The sequence below is a fragment of the Clarias gariepinus genome, chromosome 4 (assembly GCF_024256425.1).
Source record: "Clarias gariepinus isolate MV-2021 ecotype Netherlands chromosome 4, CGAR_prim_01v2, whole genome shotgun sequence".
NCBI lineage: Eukaryota > Metazoa > Chordata > Actinopteri > Siluriformes > Clariidae > Clarias > Clarias gariepinus.
Window position 1 is genome coordinate 20,249,010 of NC_071103.1, and position 21,528 is coordinate 20,270,537.

The 21,528-nt window shown below is 39.6% G+C and overlaps 1 protein-coding gene across 3 annotated transcripts; it reads right to left on the reverse strand.

Moving 5' to 3' along the window:
• Positions 1-6,112: 6,112 nt before the first annotated feature.
• Positions 6,113-14,736, reverse strand: pomgnt2 (protein O-linked mannose N-acetylglucosaminyltransferase 2 (beta 1,4-)). 3 transcript variants are annotated; one of them, XM_053493903.1, is made up of 2 exons: positions 14,481-14,736; positions 6,113-8,679 (listed from the first exon to the last, which is right to left on the reverse strand). In XM_053493903.1, the coding sequence occupies exon 2, from the start codon at positions 8,645-8,647 to the stop codon at positions 6,887-6,889; it is 1,761 nt and encodes a 586-aa protein (XP_053349878.1). In that variant the 5' UTR covers positions 8,648-8,679; positions 14,481-14,736; the 3' UTR covers positions 6,113-6,886. The 3 variants fall into 3 exon arrangements, with proteins under 3 accessions (XP_053349878.1, XP_053349880.1, XP_053349879.1); XM_053493905.1 differs by lacking the exon at positions 14,481-14,736 and adding an exon at positions 14,330-14,464; XM_053493904.1 differs by lacking the exon at positions 14,481-14,736 and adding an exon at positions 13,915-14,097.
• Positions 14,737-21,528: the final 6,792 nt, after the last annotated feature.

Genomic DNA, 21,528 nt, shown 5'->3' on the forward strand with positions numbered 1-21,528 from the left:
GCTTATAAATACTCTCACCAGCCACTTTGATACTTTTGAACTGCTTGTTAACGCAAATATCTAATTAGCTAATCATGTCAGCAACTCATCACATTGAGACAGGTGATTTAAGTGATTTCAAATACTGCATGGTTGTTGGTGCAAGACAGGCTGGTCCGAAACTGTGGATCTACTGGGATTTTCAACCACAAACATCTTTAGAGTTTATAAAGAACTGTCTGAAAAAGCATCTCTGAACACACAATATGCTGAACCTTGAAGCAGATGTGCTACAGCAGCAGAAGAGCAGGTACCTTCCCTGTCAGCTACGAACAAGAAACTGAGTCTACAATTCTCATGGGCTCACCAAAATCGGACAACAGGAGATGTTGTACTGTATATGTTGTCTGTTTTGAGAAGTCTCAATTCCTACTGTTGAAATTTTTTAAAAGTTGATCTATTTTTCCCATATACTTTACCACACAGGGCACTCCCTTGTGTGCGGTAGTTCTTTGTTCCTTGCATATCCCAGTTTTGTTAGGAGGCTGGGGTCAGAGTGCACTCAACATTTACAGTATCTTTTTACAATGGCACCAGGAAGTGGGAGGGATATATCGGGCAGCGAATGAACATTTTGTCCCTGAAGTTAATATGTTCGGAGCAGAAAAAAATAAGCAAGCATAATGATTTGAGTGACTTTGACATGTGCCAAATTATAATGGCTAGATGAATGGCTAGAAAAACTCCAGAACTGCAGCTCTTGGGGGATGTTCCTGGTCTGCAGGGGTCAGGGCCTACCAAAGGTGGTCCAAAAAGGGACAAATCAATGAACTGGTGGCAGGGTGATGGGTAACCAATGCCCACTGGTGCACATTGGGTGAGAAGGATGGTCAGTGTAGTCTGATCCAATATATAAGTCCTATAAAAATGTTACCAGGGTGAGTCAAAAATTACCCACCTTCTGTTGGCTGCACAGCAGTGAATAGGGAGAGAGTAGCCATGAAGGAAAAGCGCTGTGCAGCCAACAGAAGGTGGGTAATTTTTTACTCACCCTGGTAACATTTTTATAGATGTGAACGTGTTACACCAGTTCATATATTAACTGTGGTGCGAACACAAATGGATGCCCCACTTATGATTTGCCCGAAAGAAGAGGAGTGTGCAGTGATTTGTGGTCTGAGGGTGTACCTGATGCCGAGAAAACTCATAAACCGGACCCTTTGGATATCTGCAAACAGAACTTGGACTGTTTTCTGGGATTCTCAAGTGCCAGTATTGGAACATAATCAGGAAAAAGGCTCAACAATAAACAGCGCTCATTACAATGAGAGGCTTATTAATGAGCTGAAGCCAAAACTTTGAATTAAACACAGAGGACTGCTATCCAAGTGCATAGTGATAAACTCTACAGCCAGACTGAGAATAATTCTTGCCTCATTCTGGTATGTATTCATCATGCATATATTAAGTTTAAAACAACTCTAACTGGGAGTACGTTATTTAAAACGGTCCAGCATAGTGCTGTATGTCTGCCTATTTTCAAGACTTTCAAGATGAAATTTCTGGGGAACTGAGACTCCAGCCAGGCCTTCGCAGGTCAAAATGAACCTGAGCAACCCTCCCCCCAAGTGAGCCATGACATCACTCTGGTTGTGATTCTAAGCTCCCTAAACAAGCTAGACAAATTCAAGTTGGCAAAAGTCATCTTTTTCAGTTGTTGTTGAGGTTTTTTTGTGCTTCATGTCCAAGCAAAACACATCACAGACATTTCAGGATGACAAGTGTGGGCTGAATCAGGCCAACCTTGCTGTGATTGCATGGTTATGATGTAATGCTGGACCACATTGGCTGACCTTCAAAACCACTGTGACTCAATCCCACAGAAAATATGAGCTCCCAAAGAGAAGCGGTGATCAGAAATGTACTTAGGAGATGGATAATAAACAAAACGATGATTAAGGATGTAGTATTACCAAACAGTGCTTAACCATTTAAAACCTTATAATCAAAGCTTTAAAATCAGATGAGGTTAATAGCTATATCTTGCAGTTGCCCATGCCATCATTTATTTTTGTAAATTAGCAGGCTACCTTCAGTAGGAGGCCAAGACCCTGCATGACTTCTGTTTTATGGCATTAATTAAATGTTAATCTTTAATTAAGCATGTCATTCAATTAATTTGCAGTCCTCAGAGAGCGAGAGATAAAATCATTCAGAACTTGTTCATTTCCTGTCCTTGTATCTGGCCATCAGACCTCAACACCGTATGAAGATGTGAACTTTGGCATCTCAGCGCAGATACGTACTGTCAGACAAGTTCCTCAGTCAGAGGCGTGAATCCAAGGGCTCTGCCCTCCGGTGGTGCTACTGCAGAGTCGTGAGGGTAATAATTGAGTCCTTAAGGTCCTCACCCGGGAGTGTTGCCATGACAATGCACAATGAGCTGAAGGCTGGCTCTCGGCTGTGGTGCGATGATGTGATTAACGGCTCCCACTCGAGGCCTCAGTCCCAGGTGTGGTGCTGATGCAGAGGCAGGAAAGGCTGAGCTCTGCTCCAGCGAGGCCTTAATGACAATCTGTTCTGTGAGCAGCCCTCTGTCACAGGCTATGTTTGCATCTGGATCTTTCCCCCTTGATAACCTGACATCACGCATCAACACCAAGCTTGATATAAGAAAGCCGGCTGCTCCCCTGTATGCATCTGCTAAATTAGTTTTGCATTAGTCACACAGGCGAATGACGCGTTACCCGCCCACTCAAATGAACAGTGCAAAAAAGATTCTAGAGCCAGTTTAAGACATTGTATTGCGAAATGCTTTGTGTTTTCATAAGAGTTAGATAAAAATATTTACTGGAAATTACTGCCCTGACTCACCATCACCAAACCGGGAACGCTACCCTATATTAACATTTGTATACCACATTCTGCTTTTGTGCTGTTATCCTTTTTAATCAATACAGATGGTGAGCAGAAAGTTAATTTATTACATTGAGGCATTTGGCAGACACTCTTATCCAGAGCGACTGACATTTTTATCTCATTACACATCTGAGCAGTTGAGGGTTAAGGGCCTTGCTCAAGGGCCCAACAGTGGCAACTTGGTGGTTGTGGGGTTTGAACCTGGGATCTTCCGAACCGTAGTCCAATGCCTTAACCACTGAGCTACCCCTGGCCTTTATTGTCTTGTCTGTACTATTATTTCCAAATTCTGACCAATCCTCTAAATGTTTGAATGAAAATTTTACTTCTATTACACATTCTGCACATTCTATTAAAGGGAGCCAATAATTTTGGATTTGATGTCATTTAAGAGTCAAGGGTGATAATACAATAGCAAACTGAATGAATTTCTGAGTGTCTTCGGTATTCAAACTTCAAGGTCAGAAGTCCAAATGTGTAAAAGAAGCCCGACAGAGATAATCAATGAGACAAAACCCCAAACTTCAAATAAATGAGGCTTAACCTGGTTCCTCTCTTCTCTACATCAGGGTTATTTTTGCAAACATGAAGGCCAATTAGTGGCTCACAGTTCCCTCTGGAGAAAAAGACAATGTGCTGTCAATGTGCTGTATGAATCCCAAAGATCTCTGAAATCCAGCTCAAGGCAAAAGACTCCGGAATGAATCGCCATGGCGAGACAACTATTATTGGTTTTAGCATCACCTTGTGCAAATCATTTATAAGTGCTCAGTACATGATAATGTCATTGGTAATGGATATAACGGAAGTTACATAACCGGTGTTTAATACAGCTATAAAATGCAGTTTTCACTTCTAATGGCCCTTTTGATTTGGTTAAACTGTACTCATGCATGTTGTTTAAAGAGTGAAAAATGGAAGGTCATTACAAATACTTTCCATTGATCTGCTGGAAACATGTAAGGGAAAGACTCAAGCTTTTCGGCAAACTGAGACATACAGTAATGCAGCAGGCATGAAAAGTGAACTATTTTCTGACGCTCTGTGTATCTAAAGTCACAAAAGTCCAAGGTTACTGGACAAGTTAAACGCGTTTTATTGAAATAAAACCATTAATACCTAAACACACTGAATTCATGCTCTACTTCTTTTTATTGTCTTTTTAAGCTCCTTAAAAACACAGTTTGGTGTAAAACTTCTAAAATCCCCTGTATTGACATTTTCTGCAGGTTATTAAACTACTCTTCTACTGCTGCTGATTGATTGACATTAATTGTACGGATACAGCGGACATTGTTTAGATATCAATGCTTTAATGCTTTAACAGCAATACTCACTTTATTTTAGGTTCAGCCATTAAAAATGAAACCTCTTTAAAGTATATGTTGTAAGGTTTGTGGAAAGCTGACCATCAGACTCGTACGTGGCACAAAGTTGGATGAATGTCTTTGCCTGCTATAGTGTTTAAATGTCCAGCATGACAATACCTCCGTGAACAAAACAATGTCCATGAAGACATGATTCGCCACGAAGTCTCGCTAATGCTCGTGTGACTGAGTAAGCAGAAATCCTTGAAGTCACGCTCCAAATTCTAGTAGAAGTCCTCCCTAGCAGAGTGGAGGTTATAATGACAGTGACTAAATCGGGAAACAGGATGTTTAACAAGCACATACAAAAGAGATGGTCAGGTGTCCTCAAACTTGTTGCCTTTTCATATTATATCATAACTAAAATATAAAACACACAAACAATAGAATCTATATAAGGGCTGTAACATTATATAAGAAGTTATGCGAGCTACTACTTTTGGGTCATGTCGAATCATAAGCCAGCAGGAGCCTAGAGTACAGGGAGAAGAAAAGGAAAAAAAAGCAGATGTGACATGAGGACATCGAGTCAGAGCACTCACCTGCCATACACTGTAGTGGGTCATGCTCCTCCAGTGTCTAAAAACCTCTTCCCTGTGCTGTGCTTTCACTCTATAAAATTTTTTGCTCAATAAATAATAAGGCATTTGCTTGTTTATATTGGACAGGTCATTAATCTGTAATGGTGAGTGCACTTTGCTATAAAAATTTCTAACTGAAGGTGGTGACCTCCAAACCTCCGAGCAGTCCAGCCAAAAACTATACAACCGAACACGTAAACAGTAAATATAAGTGAATATGAAATGTGAATCACAAGATGCTAAATAATTGAACAAGCAGTAAAACACTAATATATTTTTTTTCTTACTTAAACCTAAACAGATGGCAGGAGGTGAAATTCAGAAACAGTCTATTTGTCTCCTTGCATTCCACCTGAGAGTAATATCCACTCGAATTGTCATGATGAAACTGAAGCCAGAAATAAGATGTTTCAAATCAGTCTGATTTAAATATAAGACCATGCAAATGTCCTGACCACATCACCAAGCCTTATTTATATCCTAAGTGTCAAACATAGTTTTTAGTACGATGGAATTAGATCCCTTTTTTTCCTGTGATTACTGGCATTAGACATCACAACGATTTTCATATTGCACTCAGCATGGCATAATTATTCCCATCTTATACATGAATATGATTAGCATTTAATTATGTCAATCAAAAAACACTGAATATTGTAATATAAAGTGCAGCTGAGATTTCTAAGAAAGAAAAAAGCCTCCAAAATAAGTGAAGACGTCTAGACTTTAATTTTTCGTATTCTGTAAAGGAATGGACCCCTGACTATTTTGCACTCGTACATAAAAATGCTTCTGTTTCTCTTTACAGTTGCCCAAAACCAGATGTCTTCATTCATTTATTCATTTATCTTCAAGGGGCAAACAATTTAGGGTAAATTTTAAACTTTGGACTGTGGAAGGAAACCGGTATACATGAAGGAAGCACAGGTGGAACATGCAAACTCCACGCACACAGACCTGAGGCAGGAACCAAGCTCTCGACCCTGGATGTGCGAGGCCACAGTGGCGCCGCCCAGACGTATTTAATGGTGGTCAATTTTAAATATTCTCCTCTATCTTAGCTTACTAAGCCAATGTGATATATAAGCAGTACATCACTGTAAAGTAGCAAAATGAACAGTGTGGTCAAATACTGATACTCAAGTATGGGACTACAGTGGAAAAGGTTATATTTTTAACTTTTAGAAGTTACTCACGTAAAAAAAGTGAATAATTGACACTACAGGTAACAGTCCAACCTTTTCAATAGTTTGATAAACCCAAAAGCAGCTTTATATCTTTATTTCCATTTGATCATGAAAGCCCACAATTTAAAGACTCACCCCTTACATTCCCTGTTCCCAGTACAGTCAGTCTGTTTCAATATCAAAATAGGCAAGCACGTCTTTTAGAATAAAACGAAAAGAAAAACAAAAAAATCATCACTGAAAAACTACAAACAAGTCACCACACATACAATGAACAAATGAGGAAGAACATCTTTCTAAAACCCCTATGTTTTTAAGCTAATTTGGCTCAATATGCTATCTAATGTCAAGCTAAGCAATGAGAGTTTAACGACTACAGGTAACATTTGCTCGATTCACAAAGTCACATAAAAGACAGAATTGCAAAATCTTAACAAAATTGCTTGTGCCAAAAAAGTAGGAAACTTTTAAAATATCTATCTGCGCACCACGCGGTCACACAAGGTCACGATAAATTTCAGCACCAGACATCATTAACTAATAAATAAAATAAATTACCTCACGCAGTTTTATAAATACAATTTGAATACTGAATTTTTTTTTAACTCATGATAAAGTCTTTTTCTAAAAAGAGTCTGATTTGGCAGTTCAGCCCATATGTATTATTTTTAGTCCTCCTCAGCACAAACGTTCCTCTTATTTACTGGGGTAATGAGATACAGTACAATTTGTGTCATGCTGCAGAAAAATCTTCTTTTTTTTTCCCCTCACACAGACCAATCCATCTTCACAGTATTTGTAATCAGCCTTTTTTCTGACTCTGGTCATGACACTGTGAGCTTAACATTCAGAGTTAGGTTTTACATATAAGTACGTCTGCGAATGGTCCCAAAAGGTTCTTGTTAAAGATACAGCGCACCCACACTAGGTATGTGGTAAAGGGTTTAATGTTCTCTGAAAAAGTATAGTTCTGTTGGGAGAGAATGTAAGGCATGTACGTGTTCTCTCCCTGCTCCTGGATCCACACTTCATATTTGACCTCTCTTACCTTCAAGTACTTGAGGTTCCAAGGAATCTGCCAGGACACAGAGAGCTTTGCTTCATGGGCAGCCTGCACTGATGTCTGGCATTTGGGTTGTCGGACCCTACCAGGATGTACTACACTAGCAGGTTTGCTCTTTTTTAGATTCGGCTTCACTTTTAGACCTTCTTTAAGGACTTCCAGGAAGGACCGAATGTCCACAATGGTGTCCTGATAAATCCGAAAAAGCCACTCCGGGTTGCGACAACAGAGGTGTCTGGGCACCTCCTTGCTAGACAGGATACGTTCCTGTTCCTCTTTCTCCAGATGAGTGATGCCTCCTTGGTCCCAGGGGCGGTCGGGATAAGCAACAGAATTCTCTTCGATGGTGTTTCTCCATGCTATATACTGCAGGTCCATTCCTGGCAACGAGGCCAGAGTTTTATACGGCGTGTACTGTTCAGGATTGACCGCGTACGGGAAAAGCTCGACAATAGCAGCCCCTCGGGGTAGAAACATGGACGTGATCAGTTGAGCGCCGTGCATGCTGACCAACATGGATGCTGCACTAATAAGCTGGACTATACTTGCAAATGTTTGCTCTTCCAAAGAAACAGTGACTGTCCTCATTTTATACTCTTGAGCCAAAATAAGAAGCAACTCCGCCTCGTTGAGTATCAGCCTGTTAGAAGTTCTACTAAACACTACTATATAATCATCACCTTCAGGCCTCTCCTCTGTTGTGATATTCAGCCGGTCCATTAGGAATGAAGCAAACTGACGAATCTCATTTCCCGACACCAGAATGTTGGCTTTGGGCCCTTGGGGCTGTACAAAGCCATACTGATACCACGTGGTCATCTTTGACAACCCGACATAAGATTTGGTGAAGCACATGAGTTTCCCAAAGTTCCGCAAGTGCTCTTTAAGTAGCGGCTGTTTGCTGCTCAGCAGGCGATAGAGATCAAAATGGTTCCCCTCAGCCCAGCCTTCCATGAAGACGAGCCTGGCCTCATCATCCAGATCTGTGTACTGCTGCATGGTGTAGAATATTGGAAGAAGATCATCGTGGAAGATGTGCATCAGGTTATCGGCGTTGAAGCGATTGAGGATGAGGGCGACATCTGGCACAAACACGGGTTTCGGCATGTACTTTAGCGCGGCTGCCGGCAATTCCAAGAAGTTAAAATACTGAGTGTTGTGATCCTCGACGGACGACAAGTCCAGCAGGGCTGGTTGGAAGCGGCGAGGGCCCAAATTCGGAAGCATGACCGAGGCATTGCTATGGAAGAATATGAACTCCTCAGCCTCGGTGCTGTAGCAGAGATAGTCGAAGCGGCAGATGCGGTCAGTGTGCATTTTTCCAGTGCAGACCATCCTCGTGCCTTGCTCTTGCAGTGCCAACAGGGCGGCATGATAATCTATACGCACGTGTGAAAGCTCCTGAGATTGACGCGTCAGCTGTAGCTCCTCTTCCAGTTGTGCCATGTGGTCGCTCAGCCGAACGTACTTCCACAGGAGGGCTGCAACCAGCGACACCAGCAGGCCATTTAGCACGGCTGCAAGGTTCATTCTACAGCCTAATGCATGCATCGCAGCTGAGCTCCACCATGCTCATGCTCAACCTGCACCGAGAGAGAGACAGAGGGGTGGGGATGGGGGTGGGGGGGGGGCCAAAGAGAGAAAGTTAAATACTGTAGTTGTAATCTAGTTGTAATCTAGTAAAGGGAAAACATAATAATACTGCAGTATAAAAATGACATCCTATCATACAATTGTGTGCCTCCACCTTAGAGGCCAGATAATATTAAAGGCCCATACAGGGGTATCATGGTTAGGTGCGCACAAACCTTTGGCCACGTATTGAACGTCTTTACTCATAGTAGTGACTTACAGAGTTAAAATGAAAAAAAAAAAAAAAGACCAATGGCCTAACTTCACACATTAGTATTTAATTTTCAGAGCTGCTGACTTTCATTCAGCCTCAGACACACATGCCTTGTAGTCCTGAATAATGTATCCATCCAAGTCCATCTATATGAGAGATTGTTTGCCTTGCAGGTGATTATTACACTCTTCCATTTTTTGTCTGTTATAATATGCGCACTAATAATCTGAATCAATATTTGCCAGCAGCCCCTTTTGGAAAAAGTCCTTTCTATTTCCACTGAGGAATTTCCTCAAAGGCTTTACAGAGATGATGTCAATATTACACAGGGAGCTGTGGGAGCTCCATAGCTTACAGGTGCTACTCCTCTGACTTTATTCATGCCAAGACTGGCAGTTTGTTTTTCCTTACACCGCTCTTGAAAAAATTGAAAAAGTTTTTCTCCAGAAAAGTGAACGGTGAGCTGAGAAGTATAAAAATGCTTGGAGTAGACATTTCAGTTATTTAACGTAGTACGATACCTATATACACACATGTAATATACGTTATACTAATGGTCATGTATAATTCTATAGCTTGTAGCTTCAAAAGCAACTTTTCATGCCTTAGATAGTCTGGCTTGTTAATGTACTGTACAGTCTAGGGCTGTAGCTATTGAATATTTTAGTAATCAAGTATTCAACCAAAAATCTATTTATCGAGTAATCGGATAAAATGCAATTTTGCTTAACTAAACAGCAATGTAAAACATATAAGAGAAACAAAGATTAATTGGTTTTCTTTTTAGAAAAATCAACTTTTACTTTTTAAATGCATAAAGCATTTTAAATTAAAGTTGACTGAGATGAATTAAGTGCATTACAGTGCCTTACATTCTTATTTTAAAGCCTTTTCTGAGATGAAAAAAACTTTCAAATGACTTTTTTTTTTTAAACTAAGGCATACTGTTATGCGCTAAAATGCCTTCCTGCCACGGATTTGCTACTACCGCTAATAATAATAATAACTTTCATTTGGGGTTTCTGTTTTAGGTCACTTTATTATCTGACTCACTTTATTATCAGGTGAAATAACTCCAGATGTGACCCCCAGATGTGTGTGTGTGTGTGTGTGTGTGTGTGTGTGTGTGTGTGTGTGTGTGTTTTTATAGGACAAAGCTACAGTTCAAAACAATCAAACTAAAACCTCAGATTAAGTCCATATAGCCTTTACGTTTACATCTAAATACAGAAACACCAAAAGGTAACCAGTAGCACCACTGCATTGCACTACCCCTAATCAGTAACAAAGGAGACAAAAGATCACAGAAAAATCACAGAAAATGGTATCAAGGCAAATCAATTGTTTGGGATTCTGGGTGCTCAAATGATGCCTCAGTACAGTAAAAGCTCTCTGTTCAACCTTTGTACAACACCAGAATCGTACTTTAATGAAAATACTAATAAATGACGATGTGACAGTCGTTCCTTTTGCTGGATCTCCAGTGGTAGCCAAAAGTATTAAGACACCATATGCCATGTATTGCAGTTCTCCCTGTGCACAAAACATGTGAAGTCCACGCTTGGCAGAATCACACAAGACTAGGAATACTACAAATGCAAAGGGCAAATCTCGCTCAATATAATTTTTTATCCTGGGAGTATCAGATGCTGAGAATCAGAAGGCATTCCCATATAATCTGATCATCCGGGACGAGGACGGCTGCAGCAGCGTTTCCAGTTGTGTGCCTTAATCCTGTCCACTGAGTGAAGAGATGCATGAACCATTGACTGTTACTGCCACTTTACTGTTCCACAAAACATGAAAAGAAATTGACTCATGCCCCTGAAGCCACTTGCGAACACAAGGCATTTTCCAGATGACTTCAGAAATAATCTTTATCTGTTTTTGTAAATGAAAAAAAAGAATGAAAAATGAAAAATAATTCTATAAAATATAATGTAAACTGTTGTTTAAAAAAAACACACAGCCTTAAATAAAGAGGGGACTGCACCTATCCTAATTAATGAATATGACCTTTACATTAGAGCTGTCATGTTCGACCTAACATGCTTGCTAACCTAGATGACTGATTCTGAAATACAGGCTTTTGGGAGAATGGAGAATTGCAGTACGAGTTTAGGATGGAATAAATTGAAAAATGTAAAATATTAATAAGTCCTTTATATTCGTTGTGCTTTGTGGTTTACCTTTACACAGGCAGGATTTCTGGAGCTAAAAGAAGCCAGCTATTTGCTTGACTGATCTGTTCCACATTAGCTGGTTTACTCACAGTGGCTCTGTTCCATCTCAGTTGAGATAAACGAAAGGGCAATCTTCGCTCTTTATGCCTTCAGTGTCACTAATTTATTGTCTGTGCCTAAGCTAATGCACTCATCCTTAAAACTATCTGATGAAATTTTCTGTATTATCGTGCAAAAATGCGCAACCTGCCATGAGGTATTGTAAAAATTATTAATTTAAGAGGATCCTTGAGTGACAAATCCTTAGACATTTAATCAAGTTTACATCGGGGAGAAAGGTCTTAATGTTGAGCCACACCAGGAGTCAGACAAACACATTAAAGTGGCATTAAGGTGAATAAATTGGCACCAAATTGCTAAAAACATTAAAAGACTCTTTAAGCAGTTGGCATCATGAGATTTGGCACTAATGCAGTCAGTCAGACATAATTCATATAGCATATAGCAAGCACAGGCCATGTCCTTGAGCTGCTCTCCCTCCTTCTCTCCTTATGAATGGAGAGGTAAAGCAGAGATGACAGAGCTCCCTTGGCTCTGTGGCATACAGCTGTGCTGTTTGCTGTGGGGATGATAAGCACCACAATGATGGGGGGAAGGCTGCCTAGTGCTCCTAATGCATTTTAATCAGGCTCATGGAAAGACACTGCTCTCAGTCTTCCACTGGACCACGTCCCTGAAGCGCCCCAAAAAGAGAATCTGGGATGTATCGAGCACTTTTTTTCTCTCGACATCAAACAAACGAAAAACAATTACACCCTCATTGTCCACTGCCTTACTGTTTGTCGCTTCAACCATCATTCATCTTCCAAAGTGTGTCCACATTTATTTTTATCTCGGCTGCAAAGAAGCAGATGTGCGTGATATAGGTAATAAAAATGATAAAAGTTACCAACAATTAAAGCAGTCATGGAGCTTCACACTACATAAAGCTTTATTATTTTTAAAGCTCCTCCACATGAGTGGACAAATCACTAGCCAAGGGCAAGCAGAGTTGGTGTTTCAGCCCTAGGGTTCATCAAGTAGAAAATCCACCCACCCGTCCATCCATCCATCCATCATATATAAAGCTTAACCTGTGTAAGGTCATGGGGGCTTTGAGCCTATGCCAGGGAACTTACACTCACACACCCAGTCATACACTATAAAAACAAGAATCAGCCAATCACCACATGTCTTCAGACTGTGGGGGTAAAAAAAATAATAAAATACCTGGAGGAAGTCAATAAAGCACAGGAAGAACATGACAAAATATATTTATAACAATGTAATAAAGTATTATGCAATTTAAATGTAATGCAATGCTGCACTACACACATTGGCTGAGGTCATTGCTAAAAACAGTCAGGAACATTTAGGTATGAATAAGTACTGCTAAGAACAATCAAAGCTTAGTCATTCGATTACAGCCTCAACTGCTAAAACATTAAATCAAAATATGCCAGATGCTGGACAAACTCATATAATATCTTTTAAATTAAACACCACACCTCATAACGTGTTTGCATTTTGCACTTCAGGGAAAAAAGTATTTGTTTTTATGTTCTTTTTTTGTACTTAAGGACTGTATTGGTTAGTTTTTTTGCATGTATTACTTTTGTGTGATTGTGTTTTGAACTTTGATGCCATGGTGTATATATATATATATATATATATATATATATATATATATAAAGTAAGAATTCTCCCTAAGAAAAACTTCCTTTTTCACTAAATGAATTTAATTGGTATGCTCTTTTAAGCAATTTAGAGACACAGAGCACTCATAAAATCAAAATGCAAAAAAAAAAAAAAAAGCTCAGTATTGTGTAGGATCACTTTGTGCTGCTGGGGCAGCTCTGGCCCCCCACAAGACCTTGCTTTGGTGTGTTGCAGCAAATCCATTGGGTGCTGCGGGTTGCACGGTGAGGACTCCTTGGATCAGACTTGTTTGCTTAATCAGATTGAGATCTTGGGAGATCAACAACTTTAACTCTTTGCCTGCTAAACCTGTATACCCATTATATTCCGATACCTGTCTACTGTAGCAATTTGCACTGCATTAGCTTTTCTGCGGGATGACCCTGAAGGGCTTGTCTTTGATCCGCCCAGATATAGATGAGCCTTGGGTGCACATGATCCAGTTACCAGTTTACTGATGTATAATTGATAATCAATTTTATTTAATTCGACTGCCAGTGTTGTCAGCGTTATGGCTGATTGGCGTATAATTACTACAGTCGGTGAAGAAACATTCAGATGGGTGGAATCTAAATTCATTACTGGGTCACAGATATCACTTTCTGAGTGGTTACAGGCAACGTTCCAAATGCCTGCTAGCAGTGACGAAACGCCATCGTGGCCCAGAAGCCCCTGTTCCTCAGAGACAGATGAGGAATGGAGCTGAGACAGTCCTCCTGCAGGGGTTACGAGAAACAATGTCATTTGTTCCCATGAGGAATAGGGCCATACGCAAGACTGCAGCACTGAGATGAGGATAAGACAACAGCATGGGTGTAAGACAGAACTCAAAGCTAAATGTGTGCCAAATGTTTAAACACTTAAAATATGTGGGTTAACAGGTATTTATAGATTTTGCAAGTAAGATTCCTAATAAAAAACATCTCACAGCTCCAGGTTCCTCAGAGCAATTTCTGTGGAGACTCCTGCGTGTTTGGGATTTTTGGGGGGTTCTTGGTTTCTTTCCCATTCCAAAAAGAAAAAAAAGAAGAAAAAAAAACATGCTGGTATACCGTAGGTGGACTGGCTCCACTAAATCACACCATCCCTCTGATGGACTAGTGACTAGGCTCCATAATGTCCACCACATGACCCTCGCCAGGAGACAGCAGTCACTCTGTTAAAGTAATCGAATAAATAAGGGACTTCTAAAAGATTGCACGAAAATAAATCTGATCTCATTAAAACTGTATGAACATGAGAGACGCTCAAAAACATTATGAGGTAGCAGAGCGTGCTGTTTTTTGTTAGTTTTTTTTATTCCAGCTGATCCGTGTTGGAACTCTAAAGACAGACAGTCGCACGTATTTTAAGAGACTAATTTAAATCGAATACCTGAATGACGTGATAAATAAGGCGTATATAAAAGGCAGCACTGACTAACTGACTGACTGATTGAACTGTAACGGTACACTTTATGGCACAGACCTGCGCGCGCGCCTTTCCCATCGCGTCCACCTGCCGTTGTGTCGAGCCGCAGCACACCGCCTCCGTTTCTTCTCTCACACACTTAACCGGCGTAAAACTTTTTCGCTGTACACTTTCTGAGAGAACTGGAGTAAAATAATACAGCACTCACCCAGAAACAGGTCAGGAATACGAGAAGTCAGTGCGGTCACAGCGCTCCTTCACTAACGGCTAGGACCGTGCGCGGCTCTGTGAACACGGCTAGCGTGGCATTTCACCAGACCGTTTGATTTCCCCGAAGCAGACGAGCACCGACTACACCTTCGCGCAGCTAAAACACTCTGCTTTCTTCACAACACGGACGAACCATCTTTCCTCACTGTTCTGTTACTGAGGTGAATCCGACTCACTCGCGCACTGCCAGCCTGTACAAGCCTAACCCGGCTGAGGGCGAAACTCCACCCACGAGAACTGAGCTCGAAATCAAATCTCGCGATAACGTGAACGAGGGCTCGCGCTGCCCTAAAGTCACTAATTGGCCCTATATAAAGGAAACAGTGGTTTGTGTCCCTTGTGCAGTAAATTAGTGCGTTACAAGTGCTACAGTTTGAATAGTGCTTCACAGCTTGAGGGCTCCAGGTTCAATCCTGTGCATGGGTTATTGTCTGCAGAAGTTTTGTTGTGCTTGTCTGGGTTTCCTTTGAGTTCTCAATTTTCCTTATCTTTCCCAAAACATGTCAGTTGATGGAGTGTATAGGTTTTTGACCTAACCCTCCCATTTTATTTAGGGCTTGGGACCAGCACTGTGTCCAGTTGCTGGTGTTTGGGCATTCTGAGGGGGTGAATGTGTGAGTGTGTGTGCTTGTGCTGTTCAATGATTATTATACCATAATACATTACATTATACCATTGTACTACTATTAAAGTCGGATTTTATAGAGTAGCATGGTAGGTACTATGTCACTTTAATGTGTACCCACGGTACTACTATGGTATTATGGTCACAACACATGTGGTTGCAACCCCAATTTTGTGAACCCCTGGGTTCAAGTACGTCTTGAGTCATTTATTTGTTGCATATCCGCTTCACAAATGTCCCAATAAATTCCACTCAGAAGATTCAGTACAATGAATTTGACGCTTACACAATCACTTTCTTCACTCAATGGGTTGACCATTTTGGTAGTCCCCAAAGCACCAGGAATTTAGATAGCACCTGACAGCCCTCAGTAGACACCGGACACTCTCTAATTTGCAATAGCAGATTCAATCAAGCTCTGGTATGCAGGCAATGCTGCTATGATTTAGGTTAGATCCAGACAGGAAATAACACAGCTATTTTGTAAGGGCTGCATGCCAGAGGCACTGGGTGAAGTTACTGAATAAGTCGTATTCTTTCATGCCCTCTGAGGCGCACTTCTCGTGTTGCCATTGACATTAAACCGCAGGCAGAATAAAGCTGCATGAATGCTTGCTGAAGCACTGACATGATGGTCGCACGAAATCTGGCTGCTAATAATATTTAACTGCATCAGGGCTTGACAAAACAAACCGGTTGCTACTGAGACCTGAAATGCTAACTTAAAATAGTAGTCATGCATACTGTTCAAAAATTTTTTGCTTGTTTTTACTTTTCATGGCAACCACATAATCCAATGTGTAATTTAATACCCATCGCTATTCTAAAATTATATGAAAATAGTCAAAATAATTATAAAAAAGGTGTAGGGTCTGGGTCTGAGTGCATGGAGTTTCTTCTTCCTTTTCTTAGTAGGTTTCCCCTGGATACTCTGGTTTCCCTCTCACAGTTCAAGGACATGCAAATTAGGCAAATTGGAGTTTTTAATTTGTCAATAGTGTGTGTGAGGGTATATTTGTTTGTATCCTGCAATGGATTGGCACCCCGAGAGTGTACCCTGTCTAGTACCCTGACCTGCACAGGATAAGCGAATGATTAAATAAAAATGTCCATATATTTTTATAGTATTTTTATTATATCAGCTTTTGCCAAGAAACATTTTTAACAATAATAACTTAAAAATATACTAATAAATAATACTAATATACTAAAAATATAATGATAGTAATAATAATAATAATAACAATGATTATTATTATTAGTAGTATTATTATTGTTGTTGTTGATGATGTTATTATTTGAAAGGTAATTGAAACAAAATATCCATCCCACTACTACTGTAAAACAAGAAATTAATGACCCTCTGCACGCATCCAAAATCAACACAAAATAGTTATGTTACCACAAAACCAGACTTTTGCAAAGGCTGACTTAATCTCGGTTTGGTTCTCCTTAAAACATGTGATTTGCATTGTGAAGCATAGATTATAAAAGAGTCTGAAATGTTATTATTCGTGGTCTGGGTCTTTGATGATTCCTGTACAAGTGTCTCCAGTCCTTGAGACCTTGAACTGTTACAGGCGTTGCTAATTACTGATTTTAGAGAAGATTTTTTTACTGAATTTTCTGATGTTAAAAATAATTAAACTAAAATGTTTACCCTCCACCTGCCTTAGTAAGGTTTATTTATTAGTTATAGATTATTAGTAATAGTGGCAGCAACTAACAATTTTCAGTTGCCAATACATGCTTCTCTTCTGGTAGTGGGGATGATAATAATCACTTCAAACCTTATGGTCAATGCATTATGGAAGACTTTAAACTTAACCCTATCATATTTAGATTTTGCTGTGTTATTACAGGATCTCATACTGTATGTCTCGATTTACTAACATAATAAATTATGTACTTTAGCCTTCTAATAATTCAGATATGTTAAAATAAGATTATTTATAAGAATATATTTTTTATTGCAGCACAAACATTCTTTAAAAAAAATAAGACTTTATGGCTATACTGATTTCCATATGTAGCTGTACTCATGATCAAAAGGGATAACATTTTAAAAATTCACAAAACTAATAATAATGATGATAATGATTATCATTATTATTGACAGCATGGTCGCTTAGTGGTTAGCACTGTTGCCTTGCACCTCCAGGGTCTGGGTTCGATTCCCGACCAGGTTTGATTCCCGGCTTTGTTTGCATGGAGTTTACATGCTCTCTGTTCAGGGTGTGCCTCGCCTCATGCCCTGGGTCTACTGGAATAGACTCCAGGCCTACCGTGACCCTGTACAGGATAAAGCAGTATGGTTGATGAGTAAGTGATTATTATTATTACTATAATCTCCTCCCCCCAGACAGATCCCCCCCCCTCCACCCCCACCCATCATTTTGTGCATATTAAAGTACAGAGCATTTTCAAAAGTTGCTATGTTCCAATGCTAGATGTTATGTCAATGGTTTAGAGACATCCAAATCTTACTGGATTTTGGTGTGTTTTTACTCTTGGCCTGTTTCAGTGCTCCTGGTGATGTGAGATCCATGACTCATTGTACATTGTTTGTGTGTATGTGATCCCCTCTAAAGTGAACGATATAACACTGTTATGGTTTGTTTATTTCTTTTTTTTTATTGATCCCATTTGTGTATTTTGAAATTTAGAATCGTCTCAATCTGCTTAACATCTTAGAACTTGAGAGATGATGTACATACAAAGATCTAGTTCTCTGAAAAAGAATATAATAAAATAATAATAATAGTATTGTCTCAATAACAGAATTTTTTTTTGGTATTTTTGGTCCATCTAGCACATCGGAGGACAGATACTCCCCACCCTGGAGATATATCCGTCATTTCTGTCGGGTGGCAAACTTGATGCCAAATTGTAATTGTATGAGCAGAATTTGGGAAAGTAATTTAGCCTAACCTGCATGTCTTTGGACTTTGGGAGAAAACTAAAGTACCCGGAGAAAACCTTCCAAGCACTGGGAGAACATGCATACTCCATGCACACAAACCCAAAGGCATGAACCAAACCCGACCCTGGAGGTGCAATGCGACAGTTCTAATCACTAAGCCACCGTACCACAGACAGGAACAGTAGTTACTCCATAATATTATTAGTAGACTGGCTAACAAAAAATATTGCCATTTCAGAAAGGTTGAATTATTGGTGTGTACAATATACATTATGTAGAGTATGCATGTATTTTGTCTACCCTAATCACTCACATTAGACAGTACTACGGTCAGTAGCTCTGTGGCATTGAGTAGCTTTTAATGGATCAGCATCCAAAAAGCTTTTGGTGTTCTACTTTAAACTTTTTATCTACTCTGTCTTTTAGACAAGTTAGAGAAAAGCATCAATTTTAATTAATGTCACACGTCTAAGATAAAAGTTTTAAAATAGTTTAAAAATAAAAAGAAATGAAGAAAGAAAGAAAGAAAGAAAGAAAGAAAGAAAGAAAGAAAGAAAGAGAAAACCTTGCTTTAAAAAAAATGGTCCAAAATCTCATCAATGCTTAAATTACTGTACCTGAAAGAGCAATGAGTCTCTCTTTTCAGTCCAGTTGTACTGCAAATAGCAAAAGCACTGAGGTCATTTGCAGTTTTTGAGTCCACTCAGAGGGAATAACTATGTTTTTAAATAAACCACACAGGAATGTGTATGGTTTACTTAAAAACGTAGTTATTCCCTCTGATATGCATTACTGTGTATTTCCCCGTTATTGATACATGTGTGCTGAAATCATAGTTTTGGAATGGATGTGAACCTGTCCTGACTGTAAGGCATTCAAACCCATACTGTAATTCTGATACTGAATGGTTGAGATTTGTGTTCATGTGCTCCTTGAGATCTCTTTCGCATGTATGAATGTAGCGCCCTCTGCAGCTCAACTGTGGAAGTGTTTCAAAAAGTGAGCGAGTTTTAGAAGCCTTGCCTTATTCTGGACTTTTGACAAAATCCTCAAACATGAATCATTCACCATTTTAAATTAACACTATGTAAAAAAATGTCTTTTTGGGATAAAATACTTAACTCTGCATAAAATCAGATTTTAGTGATATTTTTAGCATATATTTATTTATTTATTTACAATGAACAGTAATGGTGAATTCTCATGAATTCTTATGAATCACTTTCTCATAATTCATCAATTTCATTAAGCCTCATTATGTTTTGCTATTTAAGAATTAAGTGCCTGTTGCTTTTTAAAACTAACACTAGATGGCAGTCGAGTCTCATTTCGCTCTCAATAAAGCTCAAGTCTGATATTTATAGTGTTAATCCAGACAGGAATAAATCAAAGGGTACTTAATGAACACAGAGAAAAGAGCCTGTGGTTTTATTAGGAAGCAAAGCCACAGAGCCACTTAATGTGCTGTTTGCTTTCACTGGGCTTCATAAGACTATTTGGGGATTTTGTTGCTATATTAAGACATATGGTCCTAATTTAAATGTAAAGCTTTTTGCATTTTCTAAACATGTTGAAGTTTAAATGTACTAAGAACTACCAAGTCAAGAGTAAATTAAGGCTTAGTATGGATCACAAAAGATGTCCAGTTGACTTACAACCAGTCGAAGTGCCCAAAGTCAAGTCAAGTCAATAGCTGTCTAACCAAATCATTGGAATACCTTAAAGGGGTGTCTTACTAGTTTATGTGCTCCCAGTGCCAAGCCATTAATTAGTCCCTGGTATGTAGACAATGTTGCTACGTACACCTTTAGGGCAGACCAAGAAACAGTTCTAGGAAAATCTCTAAAGCACTGATCACAATGAATGAGAAGGAACTTACGCCCAATATTTTACAGCACAGTAAAAAACCTACTCACTTTTATACTCTTGTATAATACTACTGCATACAAATCTCATTTTGCCTAAACTCTTGGGAACATGCCAGTACACCAGGGGCCAAACCTGTCATATGTCTGTATCTTGTCTGTCAAGGTGTAAAATCTGCAGTGCCATGGTGAACTTTGTGTCTGATAAATAGTGGGCATGGACATAGTTGCTACCATGTATGGATATAAACAGATATAAAAATGAACAAACTGTTCCATCCTGCATATTTTCGAAAGATTACTAATCTACGGTCGAGTATTAATACTGGTCATTCAAAAATCAGTACAGGTAAGTCCAACCCTTAACAGGATTGCAGGCTTGCAAGTGCAACCAACACTTTACAGTCTCGCAAAGATTGACTACCAGTTTGTCCAGCTTACTCTGTGCTCTGCTGCTGGCACTCAGTCAGGCTTTGGAGACGTTACAATAATGAAAGCTACAGTGATAGAATTAAATAGTATTTAGTGATAATTAATTGTAATTTTTTTAAAATCTATATTTAACATAATTAGTGTTATGCATGTCGATGTACGCCTCTTGCAAAGATGTCAATATGGTAAAATTTGCAATGATGGCAGCATTGTGGCGTAGTGGCTAGCACTGTGGCCTTACACCGCAAGGGGCATGTTCTTGGAGGGCTTCATCTCACAGTCCAAAGAAACGTAGGTTACGCTAATGTACATTTAAAATAGCCCTCAGTGTGTGAGTGAATATATGTAGTTGTGCCCTTTACCTGACCCTGTACAGAATAAGCGTAGAAAATGAGTAAGTGGGTAATAGATGTTGTCTTTTAGCTATTATAAGAATCAGAACCTCTGTGCACCAGTCGCACCAGTCTTCGAGGCAGCCAGACAACTCCAGATCTCAGAAGTATACATTAACATTGACTTGTATGATGAATAAATAGGTATTTAGGCTTAGTTTGACGAGCCAGTGACTATGGAAACCGAGGGTAAACTCGTTTTACCACCTGGGTGTTAGGACAGAGAAGAACCCTGATGCATGTCTTCCTTGTACTTTGAATGATGGTCAGTTGCATAGCACCAGAGGTGTTAAAAGAGAGTGACATTGCAGAGTGGGGTTTGTTCTGTTGTTCAATCAAGATTTGCCCAAACATTTGATGGAATACAGGTTGAGCTTGTCAGACTTGAAGACCATCTTTTTCATCTTTTTTGTTTCTTTAATGATCAGTCAGTGACGTTATGTTTTGGAATCAGGAAGCTTATCAGACTAATCTGGATCTTTTTTTTTTCATGAGGAAGGCAAGTCATTTTTATCTCTTGTTATGTGGGTATCATTGTCTTAAATAAAGGTGGCTTGGGGGAATAATGGTTAGCACTCTGGCCTTGCACTTCCAGGGTCCTGGGGTTTGATTCTAGCCTCTGGGTTGAGTGTGTGGAGTTTGCATGTTCTCCCTGCACTTGGTGGGTTTCCTTTTGGTACTCAGGTTTCCTGCAACATTCCAAAGACATGCAGATTAGGTCAATTTGCATTCCCAAATTGCCTGTTGTG